At 45.1% G+C, this 19,575-nt stretch overlaps 1 protein-coding gene across 5 annotated transcripts in view; it reads right to left on the reverse strand.

Moving 5' to 3' along the window:
- The window catches only part of NCAPH2 (non-SMC condensin II complex subunit H2), an 899,214-nt gene that overhangs the window by 107,409 nt on the left and 772,230 nt on the right, over positions 1-19,575 (reverse strand). For all 5 annotated transcript variants that reach the window (XM_069629493.1, XM_069629491.1, XM_069629492.1 and 2 more), the window contains one exon: positions 14,925-14,974. In XM_069629493.1, coding sequence (XP_069485594.1) covers positions 14,925-14,974 — 50 coding nt within the window. The remainder of the gene's footprint in view (positions 1-14,924; positions 14,975-19,575) is intronic.

Below are 19,575 nucleotides of genomic sequence, written 5' to 3' on the forward strand. Positions count from 1 at the left end.
GGTTCCGGTACCTCCTCGATGTCCTTACGTAGTTTGCTCCATTGTGCATCTGCCTAACTTGCCAGCAAAGAGTTGTTGGCAATTCTTGCGGAAAAGGCAGACGAGGCTGTAATCCTCTTTCCTAGGGCATACCAATTTTAACCCTCTTTATCTGGTGGTGCCTCGCTAGTTGACAGCGGGACCCCTGCTCTTTTTCTTGTATTTGTCACCACTAAGGAGTCTGGTACAGAGTGGCCCCTGATGTAGAACGGATCCGAAGGGGAAGGACTAAATAATTTTTCTATCCTCGGGTTGACCCCTCTGATCAACGCGTGCGTAGATAGTGAAGGAATAATTTGTCTCTTTACTGAGGTGAGAAGGGGAATGGTTTGGCTGACAGGGGGTTGCTCCTTGATGATCTTTTCTACAAAGTCTATGTCAGGAGAAATTTCCCCAGTCTCGATTTCAAAATGCGCTGCTGCCTTGTGTAGAAGTGCATTAAAAGGTAGGTTGATCGTCTATAGGTGACGTATTGCCTAAGAATTCATCATCCTCCTGAAAGTGGGGGTCCTCTGCAGTGAGGTCATATAAATCTACATCCTCTTGGGGGGGCTCAAGCACCCTAGGGTACTTGGCCCTGGGATCCTCCTGAGGTCCCTCTCTTGATCTCTTGGTTGTTGGAAGGTTGTGAGTCTCCATAAACCTCTCCATTTTGTCCATAGAAAACTGGAGTCTCTCTAGGGTTTCTTGAGGTACCCCAGTGCGGACGGGGGGGGGGGTGGGGAGGGAGGGCCTTCAGTTTGAAAACGCTTCGACCTATCCCATAACGTCGAAGAAAGGTTCCCCTCGGCTTCTGAAAAGCCTTCTGGTAGGCTCGGAGTCCCTCTCGACGGAGGGGGCAGTTCCTGACTTCCTTCTGACCTTTTCGGCGTCTCCCGGGCCTTGTGAGCGGTGATCGACGTTTCTTTCGTCGTCCGTCTCTGGCTATCAGTGGAAATAATCCACGCCAGGCTCTCAACAACTAAACAGTCTGTCGAGGGTACCTCCAGCGTCGACGTTACAGGCGTCGCATGCTCTACGCCGACGGGCGCTCTCTGACGGTGCGCGTCGTCTGGCGGTTTAGCGATAGCGCCCTTATCTGGGGGTAGCCCAGTCGCTAGTCGCGTTTGCGGGGGGGGGGGGGCTTAAGACTCTTACGGTCAGAGGCGGCCACCGGTAGGACCTGCTTCTCCGTTGGCGCTAATGCTCTTTGTCTTCGACGAGGAAGAGCCGTGGGTCGTGTGTTTATGGGAGTGTATTTTGTGTGCGTCAGTGTCGCCAGGGTGTTCTTCCCCCCATAAGCAGGGCGTGAGCCGAGCTTGTCGGGGCCGGGGACAGACGAGGAGAGGTCTATGACTTCCGAAACGGACGTCAGGTTATCACATTCCTCGTCACTTTTGGCGGTGGCAGCGGGTGATGAATCAGACCTAGACATGGCGTAGGCTGCCCACCTTTTGACCCTGCGGTCTTTTAAAGTCTTCTTTGTGGTTGAGGGGCAAGCAACGGTTACACCGTTTATGCTCGTCTTTCCAGGTAAACTTGCCCTTGCAACGCGGGCAAAACCTAAAGGGTGTCCTCTCCATAGCTGAGGAACCGATCGCATGTGACAACAACCCCGAAGGAAAGGGAGGGGAAAGGGAAAGGCATTCTCAAAGAGAAACAAATGTCCCACGACCCCACTCTCCCTACTGTATTTGGCCGGCGAGGCCAGGCCACGTGTTCGGCGAACGCTGAACAACCTCCTCCGTTGAAAGCACCGCCGTCAGAGATCTTGATTGGCAGTGAACAGCTTCGCAGCTACGACGCCGAAGGAGGGATGTAAAGTAAGTAATAATATAGTTATAAGTTAATAACGACCAAAGGTCGAATACATTTTTTTTGTGCGACTTTTTTTAATTCAGAAAATCCCTGAAAAAATGTATCAAAAGGTTCAGTGACTTCCAAAACTTTCGTAACTCTCTTCATATTCGGAGTTTTGCGTGTTAAACTTCTCACGTATTGCTTGTTGACTCCGCTCTGTCGTCTTTTGCTTCTATTGACAGAGCGTGGGCCCCCAAGTCTTCCTGGAGAGGCGAGGTTATCTCCCCAATCTGTCCGAATGTTGCCTTAATTAGATTTACCATAGCCACCGTCCATCTCGTAGTTTCCCCGGATATTAATCTGTTCCATAGGTCGTTTTCTTGGATCATCCACGGGTTCTCGATTAGCGGTAGCAGGTGAACAACTCTGTTTTGTTTGGTGTTAGGACAGTCTATTACTAAGTGTTTCAAAGTTTCCTTCACCTCCAGTTTTTTGCATAGTCGTCATTCTTTTTTGTCAGAAACACCCTTGATGGTTAGGATTTCCTCGGTTAACAGCAGGTTTAATCTTGCTTTCATGAACAGCGTTCTTTTTCTTTTTTTCTGGAAATTTTACGCAGTACTTTATAGGAGATTTCACTTTGTTGAAAGTAGAGGGAAGGTGGGTTAATAGTTTGTTTTCTGCAGCTAACTCCAGTGTGTGAATCCAATCCATCGTTACAATTTTTTGTTCGATTCTGTCCGGATTTTCCTTCAGCTTTTTTTCTGAAAAAGCCATTTCATGTAGTTTCTCTTTCCTCTTCTCCACCCATCTTTTCAGAGCTGCGCATTTGCCGCTTTCCATTTCGTCCTTAATGATGTTAAAGGCAGGCAGCGTCTCAGCCAGGATCGCTTTCCTGAAAAAACTCATGGCACTTTGCTCTACCATGGATGCGAGGGATACTAAGCCCAGCTCTCTTCTAATAGCTGCCATAGATGTTGATTTAGGGATTCCCAAGACTGCCTTCCAGATCAGTCCCTCCAGTCTATTCCAGATCTTAGATGGGGTGAAATGTGAGACTTCCATTCCGTATAATAGTACTGGAACCACTTTTCCCTTGTAGAAATTAATAGCGGGGATTAGTGAGAACTTTCCTAATTTTTTGGCAATGACACGTATTTGCGCAGTTAATCTTATGGCTTTGTCCCAGAGCGTGTTTTGCATAGCCATGTCTGTTCCCGAGCTGTCAATTTCGACACCCAGATAGCTGATGGTTTTTACAGATTCAATTTGGACGTTATCAAGGAACCAGGATAACTTTCTGTTTTTTGTTCGGTGCTTTCTCGATCGTCAGGACTTTAGTTTTGTTTTTGTTGATTTCAAGACTGTTTTCGCTGATGTATTTCGCCAGATTAGTTAATTTTCGTTGTAATCCGATTTTTGTCTGATCGATTAAGATGATTTCATCTGCGTAGAAAAGTCTTGGTATGGTTGTTTTGCCCATTTACGGCGGGAAGCTCCTAACTTCGGTTTCAGAGTGTTGGAAGTCGCCCAGGAAAGCAATGAATAGAGCTGGTGCCAAGGGGCAGCCCTGTTTAACCCCTCTGTTTACCTTGATTTCCTCAGATAACTTTCCTTGCTGGCTTAGTTTCACACTTATGGTGTTTTGTGAGTGGAGTGCTTGGATTGGATCCAGCACCGATTGGGGGCAATTCCAGGAGTGTAATTTAGACCATAACATATTTCGATCAATTTTGTTGAACGCTTTTGATAGATCAATAAAAGCTAGGTGAACCTTTGGGGCCCCTTCCTTCACCTTAGCTTTTAGGATGTTAATGATCATGATGTTGATTAAAATGATTCCATTTTTTTGGAAACCCATTTGGAGGTTGTCTTTCGATGGTCCGGTTTTTCCCCTATCTCCAAGATGGTCCAGGAGAAGGGTTGCATAGATTTTGCCTATGATATCGAGTAAAGCGATTGGCCTGTAGTTGGCCGGATCCTCACGGCTCCCCTTTTTATAGATCGGCACAATCACTGCTTTCTGCCAAGACTCTGGGATTTGTTGTTTTTTCTCGCATTCCGCAAACATTTTGCTAATCACCAAAGACCACTCCCTTGGAAATTGTTTGAGTGTCACATTTGTCAGACCGTCGGGGCCTGGAGCTCTAGATGTTTTTAGCTTCTTAATTTTGGCTTCAATGTCTTCAGGATTCGATAGGTTCACCCAGGTTGATGTGGAATTACCCACCTTCGGATAGGGTAGTTATTTTGCCTCTTCAAATTCTGATGTTAGATAGTTTATCCATTTATCCTCTGCAACTGCGTTGCTCAGGGGCATGTTCTGTGTCAGGGAAGTCTTTTTTATCAGTGACCAGAATTCACTCGATTTTTTGGATGCTAATCTTTTCATCATGTCCTCAGCATCGTGTTGGTATTGGATTGACCTTTGTTGTTTCTGCCAGTTGCGATACCTTTTTATTTCTTGGTACCATTCCGCCCAGTCCTCTATGGTGTTCGTCGTCTTTGCCCTTTTTTTTCAAACGGCGTTCCGTTTTTCTTTGTTCAACCAGCGCTTTGTTGAAAGCATGTTTCGGCTGGGCCGGGTTTGAACGTGTCCCCTTTCAGTGGTTTGTTGTAAGGCAATAGTAACGGTATGTACTCCGGCCTTTCATCTATATTATTCAGCTTGTTGGACAAGACTTTGTCCCATGCAATTCTGATTTTCGAAATGTCGGCTTCAGTTAGCCTTAGCCGTGATCTTTGATGATTTATTTCCGTTACTAGGGGGTATTCCATTTTTGCTGGTCTTGATCCATGCCATGCGCATGTCAACAGATTGCGATCACTGTTGACAGTTCTTTCAACTCAGAAGCTCTCCATGCATTCAATTAGACCTGAAGAGATACAGATATGGTCCAATGTTGCTTTTGACACTCTACGTTCCCAAGTTGCGATGTTTGTTTGGTTTGGGAACAGTGTGTCAATATTTTGGATGTTTCTTGTGGCGCTCAGGTGCTTCCACATGCTTTCCCTCAGTCCCTGGTTGGATCTGTTGTTACAGGGTGTTGGTTGCTGGTTGGATTTGCCCGTGTCAGATTGTTACAATTTGCATTGAGATCCTCGCAGATAATTTCGATGTCTTCGAACTCTTCGTAAAGCTGGTCAATCGTGCTGCTCATATTTGAGCAGAATAACTTGGTTGACATGCGCTTGGGGTTCCAATAGCAGTTGATTATAGCTAGCAGGTTCGCGTGGCCTCCTCCGTTTTTTATGACCCGTTTGGTCCAGGATGCCACAATCACTAGCATTTCATATGCTTCTTTCCACTTTTGCGGTTCTGCCAGGCCCAAACCCGTTTTGATTGCTGTTAGTAAACCCGCTGACGGTCTTCCCAACAGACCCTTTTAGGCTGCAGAGATTTCTACAGAGAAGCCGTCAAGCGCTGGTTTAGCCATCAGCCACGTCTCTTGTAAGCATAGAATATCAAATCTGCCTAGGTTCACATCTCCAACCATCGTTAAGTGCTAATGTCCACAAGTGTTCCAAGATCCCAAGCAGAGAAGCTCACTTGCGTGCTGTTCCTCTCCGGTAGCTGTCTCGGTATAGTTTTCGAGGGCCAGCCCAGGTCGCTGCTATTTGTTGCTTTTCTCGTTCCACGTGGATCTCAGCCAATTCCATGGACCTTTTGGTTGACCCAGTTCGAATGGCTTTTCTGTGTATTTAAGCTCGTCGCGATTCGAGGATGGATCACTTCGTGGACGGCGATGGTACTCATCCTTACTCGGGCTTCTGTCTGTTTGGTGTCCCTGCTCGAGATGATCAGGAAGGGATATCTGTGTTCTTGCAGAATCAGAGAACTTTTCACCTTCGTTCCTTACCCTTTTTTTTATTTCTGTCAAACAAAGGCTCATCTGCTCTAGTTCTTTGAAAGCCTGCTGTTTGATTTCCTTCCTTCCCTCTGTTCATGTAGGCTTTAGCTCTTTGTTGCTGTAGTACGGTGCTACTAACTTGATGTCTTCTGATCTTATGTGCCTTAGAAATTTGGATCTCTTCATTAACTGGAGTATTGTCGGACGATTTAGTGGTACGTGATCTTTCTTTGGATCCAGTTGTTCTAATTTGAATAAACGGGTCTGGACATTCACTGTATATTTGTCTTCCATCTTCTCACTTCTCAGTCAGTTGTCTCTGTTTCCTGGGGCTGCTTGAAATTTTGAGTCTTCTAGGTACATCTTTGTGTTTGGCCTCATGCCATTCATGTCGTTGAGTTGACATGTGCGGTTCATGTTCTCCTTTTGATGCCCAGGAGTGTCATTGTTACGGTACAGTTCCTTTACTAGTGGTTGATGCTTTTTTTCTTGTGTTCTCGTAATATTTTTTTCGCCTTCTCTTTCCCTTCTTTCTCGTTGTTTTATTTTGGTTAAAAGGAAACCCATCTGCTCGATTTCTTTGAAGGCTGATTGTTCAATGTGTTTGATGCCTTCTGCTTTTACATGGAAGTATGCCTTGGCTGTTTTCCCACTATGGTACGGTTCTACTAGCTTTAGATCTTCGCTTCTGAACTTCCTTAGGGATTTTGTTTTCTTCATTATCTGGATGACAGTAGGACGGTTCAGTATAAGAAAATCTTTTCTCCCCTCTTGCCCTCTTGTTGTTCTAACTTAAATAGGCGGGTCACTTCCTTTGTTTTTTGTTGTTGAAGCTCAATCCTGCTTCTCCATCTGGTCTTTGGTGGTGACGCTTTGTCTTGCTCCTCGTTTTGACCTCGTTTTTTGTTCTGGTGCGCGTTTTCGTGTTGCCTTTCTTTGTCTGCGTCCCGATCTCTGTCGAGCTGGTCCTTCTATGTCGTAGCTTTATTAAGATCGCCCGTCTTAATTCTCTCTTTGCACTTTCTCGATGGCGTGATGACGTTCTTGTTGCTGTTTGAGTCATTATGTTCCCCATGTTGGGATAAGTTCATTAGGACTGGGTCTAGCATGAACTCCTCCGCTGTTCTTGGGGATCTTATTATGATAATGTCCTCCGTTTGGGCATCCGCTGGGGCTGCCATCTCTTCTGGCGGAGGTGCCGGTTTCTTAAGTATTAGAACCGACTGTACCATTTTCGTCTTTTGCTGGTCTCTGTATTCGTTTTGGGCCGATTTTGTCTGCTTTACTTCGGACGCCAATTCGGGGCGGGATGTAATTATTTTCCCTATCGGACGCTCGTCTTCATGATGCGTCGTTTGCGGCCCAGGCTGTGCCACGGTAGGAGCACCGTACCGTTGTTCTAGGTCTTCAATCTTTTTTTCTAGTTCTTCAATTCTTGTGTCCCGGGTTTGGTGCTGCGATTTTTTCATTTCTTCTGTCGCCGTTATATAACTTTCTACATGAGAGATTTTCTAATCATGTTTGTCAAAATTGCTGTGTTGTCTCGGATGTCTTCTTTTATAGCTTCGTACAATTTGCAAAATGGTGCAAGTACGACCGTCATTGCTTACATAATTGCAATCATGTCCGGCTTCTTGTTTGGGGAAACTTTCTGCATTCCTGCTGCTATATCGCTAAAGCAGCGACTTTTAGGAGAAGTATGGCTTTTCTCAAATCATCTTTGTGGAGCCGGAGAATCAGGTGCTGACTGTTCCATCAGTACACTTTGGTCTTGATCTACAGTTATTCGGCCATTTGAGTATCTTTGTTTTAATACTTCGCAGCCACGCATCCGCCCCTCTCCTTCTGGAGGTCAATACTGCCAGCATCTTGAATGTTCCTGTCTCCAGATGGGGCTTGGTCCATGCGTATCTCTGCTCTTTTTCCCCCACAACGAAACTTCGGCCAAGATCGTTGTGTAGATTTTGAGCTGGAATAAGGGGTTCTCTCATTAACTCTTCCTCGCTGAGCTTTTCGGGTGCTGACTGCACCGCCATTGACGCTATCGTTTTTTTGGAATTGTCCTGTGCTATCTCCGATTCAATATTCTTTTGTGGTTGATCGTGGGCCTTTCGAACGTCCCCCCCTTGTGTCACTTATTTGTAGTTTGGTCTGTGATGCTGTTGTTGAGGTTGTCTGTGGGTCTACATCAGTCATGGTTGTTTTTGGTGCTTGACACCAGATTGAATCCGTTCTTCTCTGCTTTAATCCTGGGGGATGGTTGTGTACTACTTCCAGCATCTCTGCGTCTGAAACTTCAATCTCTGTGGTCAATTTTCTTTTATATTGTTGTGTGAAAAATGCCTTAAGAGGGCAAGATATGAGTGGGTTTGGTAGAATTTCTGGTGGCATTGCTTCTCCTTTTAATCACTTTTACAACTTCAATCTCTTTCGGCAAAGTTTTTGCTTCTTTTAACTCCTTTTTCGATCGTTTGTTAGACAGTCTTTTTTGGTTTTGTCGATTTTAGATCTTTTTCGTTTTCATTCTTTTTTTCTTTGGTATTTTTTGTGTTAATTTTAAATGTTCTCCCTCTGATTCTTTAGTCGAGTTTTCCACTTCGTTGACTATCTCCGAGTTTGAGATTCCATCCATGGACGCACTGTCAATCACGCAGTTGTTGTCCAGGTTATTAGCCAAATCATTTGTGCGTGACTCTGATTTTGTTCTCGGGTGGTTCACAGTGGCCAGGTGCTTTGTGGGCAGTAAGGTTGCATCGTTGTCCTTGTCTAGCTGATGCATCATTGCCTTTGTTGTGATACATTTTTGTACCTGCTCGTCGTTAGTTAACTCTAGAGCTGGGATCGCCGTTAGTTCCTTCCTTTTTTCACCTGTGCTTGCCTCCAAATGCCTTTGAGTGCCTGAGCTTTTGGCCCCTACTACACACACTTCAGGGAAGGGGAACCCGGCACTTGGGGCTTTTTCCTCAGTAATCAGTGGCATAGATGTCAAACGGTCGTCTGCCTTCGACTCCGGGCGCAACCCGTCTCCCAAGTGCCCGGGTGCAGGCTCTTCCTCTTTACCGCACCGCCCCACCCCGTCCCCAGCATACCGCTTTGGTTCAGACGAGGGCCGCCCTCCGGCAGCACCCGCACCGGACACACTCGCCATGATGGCGGACAGCGGGCTGCTTGAGGCTGCAGGGGGGAAAAGGGGGGACTTCACGATCGTCACTCCACTCTCCGCTCCCTTCCACTCCTTGTTTTCCGCGGCAGACGGGGGTGGTCCGTCCTCCGGTCCCAAAACCGCCGCACAGGAGCCGCTCGCAAACGGTAGCGGGGGCGACGCGGGGGTCAACTCCGTGGCCGATGTCGCGGCCGCTGGAAAGGAGCCTTCAGTGATCACAGTAAGTTTTGATATGCTTTGTTACTTTGGCGACTTGTTGGGTGTGTGGGTTTGAGTCTCACTGTTTTGAGAAGGGGAGCCGTTGGAATCTGTGTTCATGGAGTTCGTAGAGCTCTTTGCTCTTTTACTGATTGACGTTATTGGTGTGTCAATGTCGATGGTTGGACTAGCCACTGCTAGCTCTTTGTTGACTTTGCTGGCTTGCATGGAGGGAGCGCTAGGGTCCTGGCGGGTATTCCTTTGGGGCGCACTTCGGGCTCCATTTTGCTCCTGCTACGTGTCTGCAGCGGACTGCTGCAGACTGTTCTCCACCTCTGCTCCCAGCTCCGCTCACCGCTCCGCAGTGCGTTTGGTCAATTAAAGACGAATTTCCGCAAAAGGACGTGAACAGGTTGCAATGTCTCTCAAGGAGCTCCACGTAAAGGCGACCAATATATGGGTGGAAAAAAACAATCTGAGGGACCTAGACGCGTGAGGGATTGTGGGTACACTGCACATCACTATAGGGATAGTGTTACAGACACGCCTTGCTGACGTCCCCTTTTCAACTACGAAAAACAAAATTCAATACTCGGCAGTGACCACTGGATGTCAGACTATGCACAGCATGTGATTCTAAGCAGATTAACAAACATCAGAAATATATATACTCTAAGATGGCCACTTCATTATACATATTACACCTGTTATCCATCAAGCTGGGCGGTGGCTGGACAAGAGGAAGTAAGAGGATGGGAAGTTTCCTGTTTCTAGTCTATATAAGTCAAAACCACTTCTTGCGCGTCTTGGTTGCACTTCATTGCAATCTTTACCCGACTTGGGCGTCTTGTCCCTTTGTTTATTCTACAGAGTTTTATTTGTCCACAGAATTACATTCTCCTGTATGGTTTTCCTCTGCCTGAACCTATTGGGTTCCTAGCTCTATTCTTCAAGTCTAAACCTGGTTCTGGCCTTAGGGAGCAGAGCTTGGATCCATATTCGTCAAAAGCCTGCCTGCAAATGCACCCAATTTCACATTACGAAGACTAGGAAGTAACGGGAGAACCAGGACAACCTTTAACTGGAAAGTCTGCAATACGAGGACCAGTAAGACTAACACTTTAAACAGTACAGATTCAGTAAAGCACACCTACAAACCTTACCAGGCATCCAAAGATTGAATGAGAAAATAAGAACAGGTTGTTCCCAGTGTTTGAGATAAGATTTTGAGGTGGGAGTATATTACTCCCTATTGTTAAAGTTAGAGAGTAGATGTGATTTCAAGAGAGTAAAAATGACTTGTCTCCTTTGCAAGAGAATAAAATGTATGTGAAATCCAGCCATCGTGCGCAGAAACTGTATGGAAATCATTAACATGCGGCAGCTTTCTGCATTGTGACAGAATACACCTTTCATTATTTCTCTAAGGTCTGGCCATTTGATCTCTCCTGTATATATTTAAATGTTGAAAACATATAAACCTAGCCAATTACATAGTAAAGCAAACATGAACTGTATTGTGTGTATTGAGGTTCGATAGCAGAATTGTATTTCGATGTTTAATGAAAGTCCTCATTTCCTGGAGCTATTACTACCGGATGGTATGCCAATGTGATGATACAACAGTGCAAAAAGGAAAGGATGCTAAAGTCTATATCTAACCTCATGGTCAAGTCGTTATTCATAAAGTGCTTTTGGCAAAGTGCTGTATGTTAACGAGAATTCTCATAAAAATGCTAATTCCTCACACCTTAGAGCCCTCCAGCTCTTTTGCTAAACTTTGAGACTAACTTTTCACTTTCAATGTGTTTTCTGCGTTTGTTACTTTGGTTATGGAGGTGTAGATCACTCCATAGGCATCTTCTTGTTTATTTGTGTCACACAGCACCTTTAGTGCAGTGGCACAGGGACGTCCTTTGGACTTCCCAAGGTTTAAATACCTTCTCTGGGATAAACTACTGTTCCCCAGAGAATGTAAAATTAAATTGGACTTTACTAGTCTTTTTAAATGTATAGCTGTTACGCTTACCTGGCTCCCACAGGGGCGTCGGTCGGACCCGGACGGCTGCGGTCTCCATCAACGTGATGCGTAGTGCAGAGATGACTGACTGGACTGGCCCTCCTAATCTTGTCTGCTTGACCCGTAGAAGTATTCTCCTGCAAGTGGAGAGATGGATTTAGCCACCCGTGGATTGAAGTGATGGCACCCCCCACAGTCCTCCCCACTAATCACCTCCGAAGTGCCCTCTCAGCAATCTCACCTTATACTCTTGAAAGATGAGCTCTCCATCCTGCATGGATTGCAGGGGCGCGTTGATGCCAGTTACTTCACTGGTTTGAAGGCGTGGGAGAGTTCCGGAGAGTATTGACTCTGAGGTTCCTGGCGAGGACCAGTAAGTATCAAGATCATAGAGTTCAATATGTCCGATGTTCACTATAGTTCCCCCCTTCCTTCCTTGTCTTGCAGCTGGGTTCGTGAGAAGATGCTCTCGTGGTAGCTGGTGGCGCTCAGATAAGAGTCTGTATTACCCGACGCTGTCCGGTAAATGTTGCACGTGTTTAACGTGTTGTTTTTCTCTCTCTTTGCAGGTGCGGCACATGAAGATGTGGAGAGTTATAGAATAATGCCTCTGGTGGTAAATCAGGTAAGTCTATGGTGATAAGAGTTATATTTGTTGGTTTTCTCGGGTCACCTTGTTGTTTTCTTTTGTCCCCAGGTGGCGGAGTTCGGCGAAGAAATGATGGAGGCAGTGCCGAATCGAAAGATGCTGCGAGGACTGGCGAGTATGGCGCGGCGCTGCAGCTGGAGATGCGACGCGTACTGAAATGATCTTTCCAGGTCCGGAGGCGAGATGGATCCAGAATCAGGTGAGGAATTCGAAAATAGTTCGTTTTCTAACCTTGTCCTTTTCTTTCCTCTTTGTTTTAGGAGCTCCAGATTCGAGGCAGGCGTGGCAGAAGACTGGATGCTGACTGCAGGCACGGTGAGCGTTACGCTGCTGGATGCAGAATAACGCGAAGCGTGTGCTGCTGTTCGGGCGTGATTTAAATAGCCTCCAAAGTAGTTCCAGGTAAGAAGCTCCCCAGAACCACGCCCGAGTAAAAAATAGTCCCAGTAATAAAATAGTCCCATCCAGGCCTCACCTTGGCTTGGACTCATTTGCAGCATGGTCTGCATCAGGTAAGTAAAGTCTATGAGCCTGGCGCCTATGGCGGCAGGACTGATTTCTATGATGAGCCTGGCACCTAAGGTGCCAGGACTGAACCCAAACAGCCCCCAGCCGGGGCTGTTGGGGTTTTAATAAATATCTGGATGTCTGCTTCCGGAGCTGATGGGCTTGGTCCTGAAGCCCAGGGGTAGGCATCATGACAATAGCCCAGCACACACTATCTTCCTATGTGCTGTAGGGGTTACTCGGTATCCCCTATGTCTAAACACTCTTGTAGCTGTCAAAAGCTACCCTTTCCTATTGAAATGGCAGGTGGCAATGGTTTTATAACTAACTACCATGATTTTTCCCGACCGCGAACACCGGTAGCTAAACATCAGTGCCGCCATGTTTTTCAATATGGTGCCCAAGACCCCTCTGTAAAAACAGACTCTGGTCATCTTTTTTCACCGTTTCTTTGCGGAAAGGTCCTTCTGGTGTTTAACTGTGCGCGAAACCAGGTTTGGTCCCTTTGTTCATGGGCCATTGGCGGACTTCAGGACTGAAGTCCGCCCCTGGCGTCCGCGTGTCTGGGGTGGGCAGGAAGGGAGGGAGGTGCCCGAAACTCCCGGTACTTAGTCTCCTAGGAGACCCAAATGCACTCTGGCGTGATTGGCTGGCTGACTGCCCGGCAAGGACAGCCACTCTGCTGGGTGAGTGACAGCTAGGCTGGAATGAATGGGCGAAAACTGTTTAAAAGGCGAGTCTCCAGGACGGGAAGGCAGAGTCGACCACTGGAATGGAAGAACCGAAGACGAGCTGGAAGAGGATGGCTGCTGCAACCACTGGACTGTTGGTTTGCCCGGTGAAGCCCTGCTTCAAATCCGAATTGCCAGATCTCCATTCGACAGAGAAGCTCCTTCAAGCACAGCTTCTTCCCTTGAACTGGTGGGACCAATCAGTTCAGAAGACACCTGTATAGCATTCTCAATGCTGGTTGATGTTTAGCCAGGGAGAGGGACACAAGTTTGTGTCTTGAAGCAACGGCTACTGAACAAAAGTGACTCCATTTTGTTTGCTCTGACGACGATCCTGTGCAGTGCAGACATCCTCCCTCTTGTCCCCACGACGGAGGCTCAGGAACAGCGAGATCTGCAGGAACTGTCAGGAACCAACATCTTCAGCTACATCTTTTTGCTTCACTTTAAGGTACTGTGCCATCCGGTTGAGAGATCCTAACTCTCGCAGTGAAAGTTTGTGAAACTTTCCCAACTTGCAGGCCTAATCAGCTTGCAACCCAGCATATCTTTCTTTTTCGGCTAAACTACTTCCAAGAACTTTTCCAAAGACTTCTCCATTTGTTACCAGAACTGATCTGTCCTATCCAAGAACACTAGACTATTGACTTTGGCATGGCCTATTTAATTGAACTGACCCTCCTGGTACATTGAACCTTTGCATTATCCAATAGAGTGTTTTCTAATCATTTGTACAAACTTAGGTCTTTCTATTCCTATTGAAAGTCATTGAAGTGCCATTCGGCTCCTTTTTCAGGGGAGCTCAAACTGTCCCTACAACTTAGAGTTTTGTACTGTAGTATATTGGTGTTTAATATTGAGTTGATTTCTACTAGTGAATGTTTTCTAAATGATTGTGTAAATAAATGTATAAGTATTTTTTACCAAGAAACCTTGAGGAAGTGTCTACTTTAACCACTGTGATTGTGATACTTCTGTGTAACTTCACTTACTGCTCACATTCCCTCTTGGGATAAGCCTCGCTGCTCAGCGCGCTACCAAAAAGTGTGTGGTACAGACTTATACCAAAGGTTGGTTGTTGCTTACACCTGTAGTCCTAATTGTGTGTGGTGTTCCCAGAGGGTACTGCATGCAATTCTGCCTAACACTGTACATAGAACATATTTATCACAATTCTCACCAAACCGAAGTTGGTACTCCTTTATCGTCCTTGAAAGAATTAAAGGCTGAGTTGGCCTTGCCGGGATTCAAACCTGCAACCTAGAGATCATGCACAGATCGCAGCAACAAGCGCTCAACCGGCTGAGCCATCTTATTGGCTAACCTTCAGAGCATCGACTGAGGTATAATAATCACAGTGCATAGAGGTTGGACGAACCATGTATGAAGCGTTATATAGAGTTAAATAACTGGATTATCTATTTCAATTACAAATGTAACTTAATTTGTTTGTTTTTGAAGAACGCTTGCACTTCAGAGAAATACATTCTGTTTCAGAGGATTTTCTGCACGGAGCGCAATTACATCCATGTAGATAAAAATCAAAAGAAACTTTCTAGTTTCTGTCAAGTGAACTGACCTTTGCAGTGCCCTCTGCTCTAAATCGTGTGTAAATGTACACAGTAAAATATTAAAGCTGTCGTATTTACAAGATTTTCATGCATAAAAAGGCCTAGTACGCACCTTATCTGGAAGCCTGGCTGTTCCAATGATATCAGAAAACGCATGTAAAAGTAGGTGTAGGCACACAAAATCTGCAATGTTAGAGGTTCTTGCAATCAGTCGATATCTAAAGATAAGCCACTTTATTTGTTTTGTGTCTAACCCGCTGCAGACACCCATGTCATGCAGGATTTATTCACTCTAAAATGTGTCAATGTGATTTTACATAGAGAGCTACGTGTCTATCCAATTAAAAGAAAATACTGCCCACAGTTGCATGTTTTTATAAGACGTGAGATTGGTACTGAGGAAGACCAGTACTTACCACATTCCTCCTGACCAGCTCTTCATAGCTCAGAGGGATTTCATTTGCGCCTGGAAACAACAAAAGCAATATAAACCAAGCAGCACAGATGCAGTCTATAATGCTTGATAAAGTGGCTGTATAGAAACGATACTCAAACAGGTATGTGCATGTCAAAAACAAGATAAGACAGAATGAAGTTAGTGACTTCAGTATTTTTTTTAGCAGACAACTCCCTCCACCTTTTTTTAATGCATGGTATCGCTATCCCACAGGCACTTTGAAGCTGAGTGCATGAGCAACCCCACATCTGCTCAGGTCCTCCTCAATGTACACTTGCTCAGTCAACGCTTAGTAGAATAAAAATAGTAGAATGGGAGAACAAAACTGTGTTTTTTTGGGGTATTTAATGGACTTAGCTTTGGGGAGCAACCAAGTGCTGCGCATAAGTAAGAGTTAGAGGCATACATTAAATGGTTACAGGAGAGAACAGTTACAACAACATAGTGTTTGAGGCCAGCATATCATTCAGGGTAGCAGGGAATAGTTACATTTTACAGTTGGTGGGGAACACTAACACAGGCTAAGATGTCGTCATGGCTGTCTCGGTGCCCGACTGCCGTGGGGGTTTGGATGAACGGCAATTGGCTGAAGTTGAATGGAGACGAGACAGAGGTTCTGGTGGTGGGTCCCCCCCCCCCGATCCTTCACTCTGGGTGGCCTCTTTTTGGCACTCTTCTCTTGGCCTTGTTCCGGTTCCTACTGAGAAGGTGAAGAACTAGGTGTTGTGATGTCCTCTCCCTCTCGAGGGACTCACAGGGGACAGGTGGCAGCAGTTAGTCAGGCCACTTTCACCTCAAAATTCTTAAGGTTTTGCCGTTTATTCCCTCTCACCTTCATCCTCCGGTATTGGCAGACTTCACGCTCAGTCGGCTGGAATACTGTAACTCTTTATATTTGGCCCAACCTAAGGGCCTAGTCCAGCGGCTTCAGCGTCTCCAGAATATGGCTGCCCGGGTGGCAACTGGCTCCCCTTATGGAGCTCATATTTCCCCCGGTGCTGCGCTGGCTCCATTGGTTGCCTGTCAAACAGCGTACTGCATTCAAGGCCCTTTGCTTGGTGCATTGCGCCGTACATGACCAAGGGGCAGAATACATCTGCGACAAGTTCAGACGTTACTGCCCCACACGGCCTCTAAGATCGGCAGCCACTCATCTGCTTGTAGTCACATCCTTCCAGCATGCTTGTATCAGAGGTCGGGCGTTTTCAGTTACTGCAGCACAGATGTGGAACAATCTTCCGCTGCCCATGAAAACTCTTTCTAATCATTTGGCCTTTAGAAAATCTCTGAAAACGCATTGGTTTGTCTAAACCTCGGCTTCAGGATATCGGCTTCAGGATACTGCCCACTCCTTTCTTCAGCGCCATGATGCCCTCGGGCGACCGTGCGCTCTAAAAGTGCTACTAACATAACATAACTAATGGTAAAGGGAGTACAGAGGTTTTAACAGGTAGGCTGTAAAAGGTGGTCATCAGGAGGAAAAGTAGGCTGGTTGGGATTGTGGGGACGGAACATATGAGGGGGCTAAAAAGGTGTTCCATAAAGAGGAGGGCGGTAGCAAAACAAAAGGCGTGCATGCTAGAAGGTTTTGAATTCATCCTAACCTCTGGCATTGCTCTGGGCAACCCTCCAGACCCTAGTTCTTGAGCCTGCCAAGCCATTACATTAGAGGGGAGGTGGGGGGACATATGAAAATCAGACTTAGTCCCATCACAAAAGGGGTAATCCAGCCCAAACTACTTGGTCACAGCCATTTTTGCATGAGGCCACAAGTAACCCTAGACATGTCTCGGTCTCACTGGGCTTCAGTGAGGTAGAGTTTGGGTCTCTAGATCCAGCAGGCTCCGGGTACACGTCTGGGCACACAGGTCCCACTTGGTGTGACTTATCAAAACAAAAAGAGTGATGGCTGGAAGGTTTTTAATTAATATCTGTCAGAGTAAGCCCCAGATGTGGGTTATTTGCTTGCTGAGCCATAAAGAACCATGCTGCACCTCACTGACAAGGCACAAAAAGATCAAAATAGGCCTGGGATTCCATGCGTTTCCATGCAGACGGAGCTAATGGCTGAAAAGAATGGAGAAAAAAAATGCAGAATGCACGTTTTGTGCGCATTCGGCATAGTAGAAATCTTGGAATCCCTTAATACCAAACAAGGGGGACAGGGGTTTCCCCACACTCCTCTAGTTCGGCATTATGGGCTTAGGGGGTGTCCCCGGCTTAAATTACATCAAAAGCAGGGGACAAATGTCAAAAAACTAATTCAACATTTTTGAAAAGCTTCGGTGTACTGAGACTCGTTCTTTTCAGCTGTGTTTTTTTCATGTAGATTCACAGAGGGAACATGGCATGTCAGTTCGGGCTTACTGCTCCCACTGGTGGCACAATAGTGATTTGCATATGGCAGATACCCTTCTGCAATAGCAGACAGGGCTTTATGTAGGTGGGGTCTTGATTTAATTTCTGAACTGCATGTATGAGAGGTGTCAACTCTGATGTTGATGGGTATGGATTTCCATGAAGAGAATTTGCATGACTGCGGATTAGGAGCACAAGCGTCGCTATGTTGAGTAAATTGCTGCAGCTTTTAACATTACCTGTAGGAAGGTTACCAAGCAAGGCCATCATAATGGGGCAATGTCTAATATATCCAACATGTCCAATATCCATTTGTACATAATACTTGCAGTAGTAATTCTATTTTTATTTAATTGCACATTGTTGCAAACAAACCTTTGCAATAAAAAAAAACACTGAAATGAAATAACCTTATATCTTAAAAATTCACGTCATCACAAATCAATTACTTTCCATTTCATTTCAATCTAAAACAACAAACAATAATAATGCCCCAATTAAAAAAATAAACAAGATTACACACGCTTCCCACAAAAAGAAATCCATAAAATTGATGAGTCATAATTCCAAATTACCTACCATTACAATACTAACATACATGGTAAAATATTAAAATGTTAAATTTATTTTCATTTCTAATAAAAATGGCAGGCCTTCCTCACTATTGCCAAGGATAGAGCCACATTTATTCCCCCCCCCCGAACATATTCATCCACACATTTTGTGTGTATCTCAGCTAAATTCCAAACAAAGTTCTCGAAGTACAAGATTCACAGTTGCAAGAAGACAGGGCAAAGCCAATTCTGAAGGTATGCCGGAACTGCATAAAATGAGCTCTCCATCGTCTATTGGGAAATGTCATCATATATATGGTTACAGGACTCACGCTCCGCTTATGACAAACTCTAATTACTATACAAGGTAAATCGCCCAAGTGTCTCCCATGTATTTATCCAATCCCTTAATAGCATGGTTAGTTTCAATGTCATCGGATTTCCAAATAGTGTCAAGGACACATCCATCCCAGACAGCTGTTTCAGACAATATTCTCCAAATTCTTTCAATGGCTGTGCTGAACCTGCAATGTATAGGTTACCCAAGTCAATATATAGTGAATTTTGAGTAGACCTTAAAAACTAGCAAAACAAAGCTAGATGTTTCCACACAATCCTACTAAAGAGATATTGGGAACTGAGTTCGTGCTGAATTGCCAATATTGGGATGCAGGAGGGCAAAGAATACAAAACAAGTCTCCTCAAGAAGGCTTCATAGAAATCCATCTCCTCCAATATCCATATTGCAAGACCTTCCAGCCCGTACAAAAGCGTGGGAACGACTTTCCCCAAGAAAGAATTTCATCACCGGGACCAATGAAAATCTCCCATATTTTGCATTTACGTTAGCCATCTGTGCACTCAAAACACATGCTTTTTAAAAAAAATATCACTAAGGAAAAGCTTTACCGGAAAGGCACAAATGGGAAAACCCTAATATTTAATATTGTCCGTTAGCAATAATCTGGTTTCCTTAATAAAGCATGAGAAGCTTTGATTACCATGTTCTGTGGCAGAACGTCATAGCATGTCTTAGTAAGGTTAATTCGCAACATATTTACCTCCATATAGTTATTTAAAGCGTTAATTAAACTTTGTAATCCAATCAGGGTATTGTTCATTAAAATAAAATCATGTGTGCAGGCCATCCAAGATAAGCGTGCCATGCCAATCGTGTTAGAAATAAAAGCCTCCTTCTTTATCGCTTTCCCTATGTCTGCAACATAAAAGTTGGACATAGGGCCAGTATACAACCTTGTCGGAGACCATTTTAAGTTAAAACCTTCCTGTACATCACACCATCATTATTGAGCCTCACTTGAATAGTGGTACTCATGTAAATACATCAACATTTTCAATAGACCAGATGGGAGACCCCAGTTCAAAGTTTTTTTCCACAAAAAACCACGGTCCACCAAGTCAAAGGCAGGGGAAAGGTCAAACGATAATACAAAGGTAGGCAAGTTGTTGTATACAGCTTATTAGGATGTCATTAGAGTTTGTTCCTATATTCCACCGAAAAACCAGTCGAATTTGCCCAAAATCTCTTTCACATCTGCCCATTCCTTTACCTTCTCCAATATTAGAACTGCAAATATCTTAGAATCGGCATCAATAAGAGTTATTGGTCTGTAATTACAGGCAGATAGTCTATGTCCCTTTACAAATATAGGTACTCCAAAAGGTTCTCTCATCAAC

This window comes from Ambystoma mexicanum, chromosome 12 (assembly GCF_040938575.1).
Source record: "Ambystoma mexicanum isolate Mex_15411 chromosome 12, UKY_AmexF1_1, whole genome shotgun sequence".
NCBI lineage: Eukaryota > Metazoa > Chordata > Amphibia > Caudata > Ambystomatidae > Ambystoma > Ambystoma mexicanum.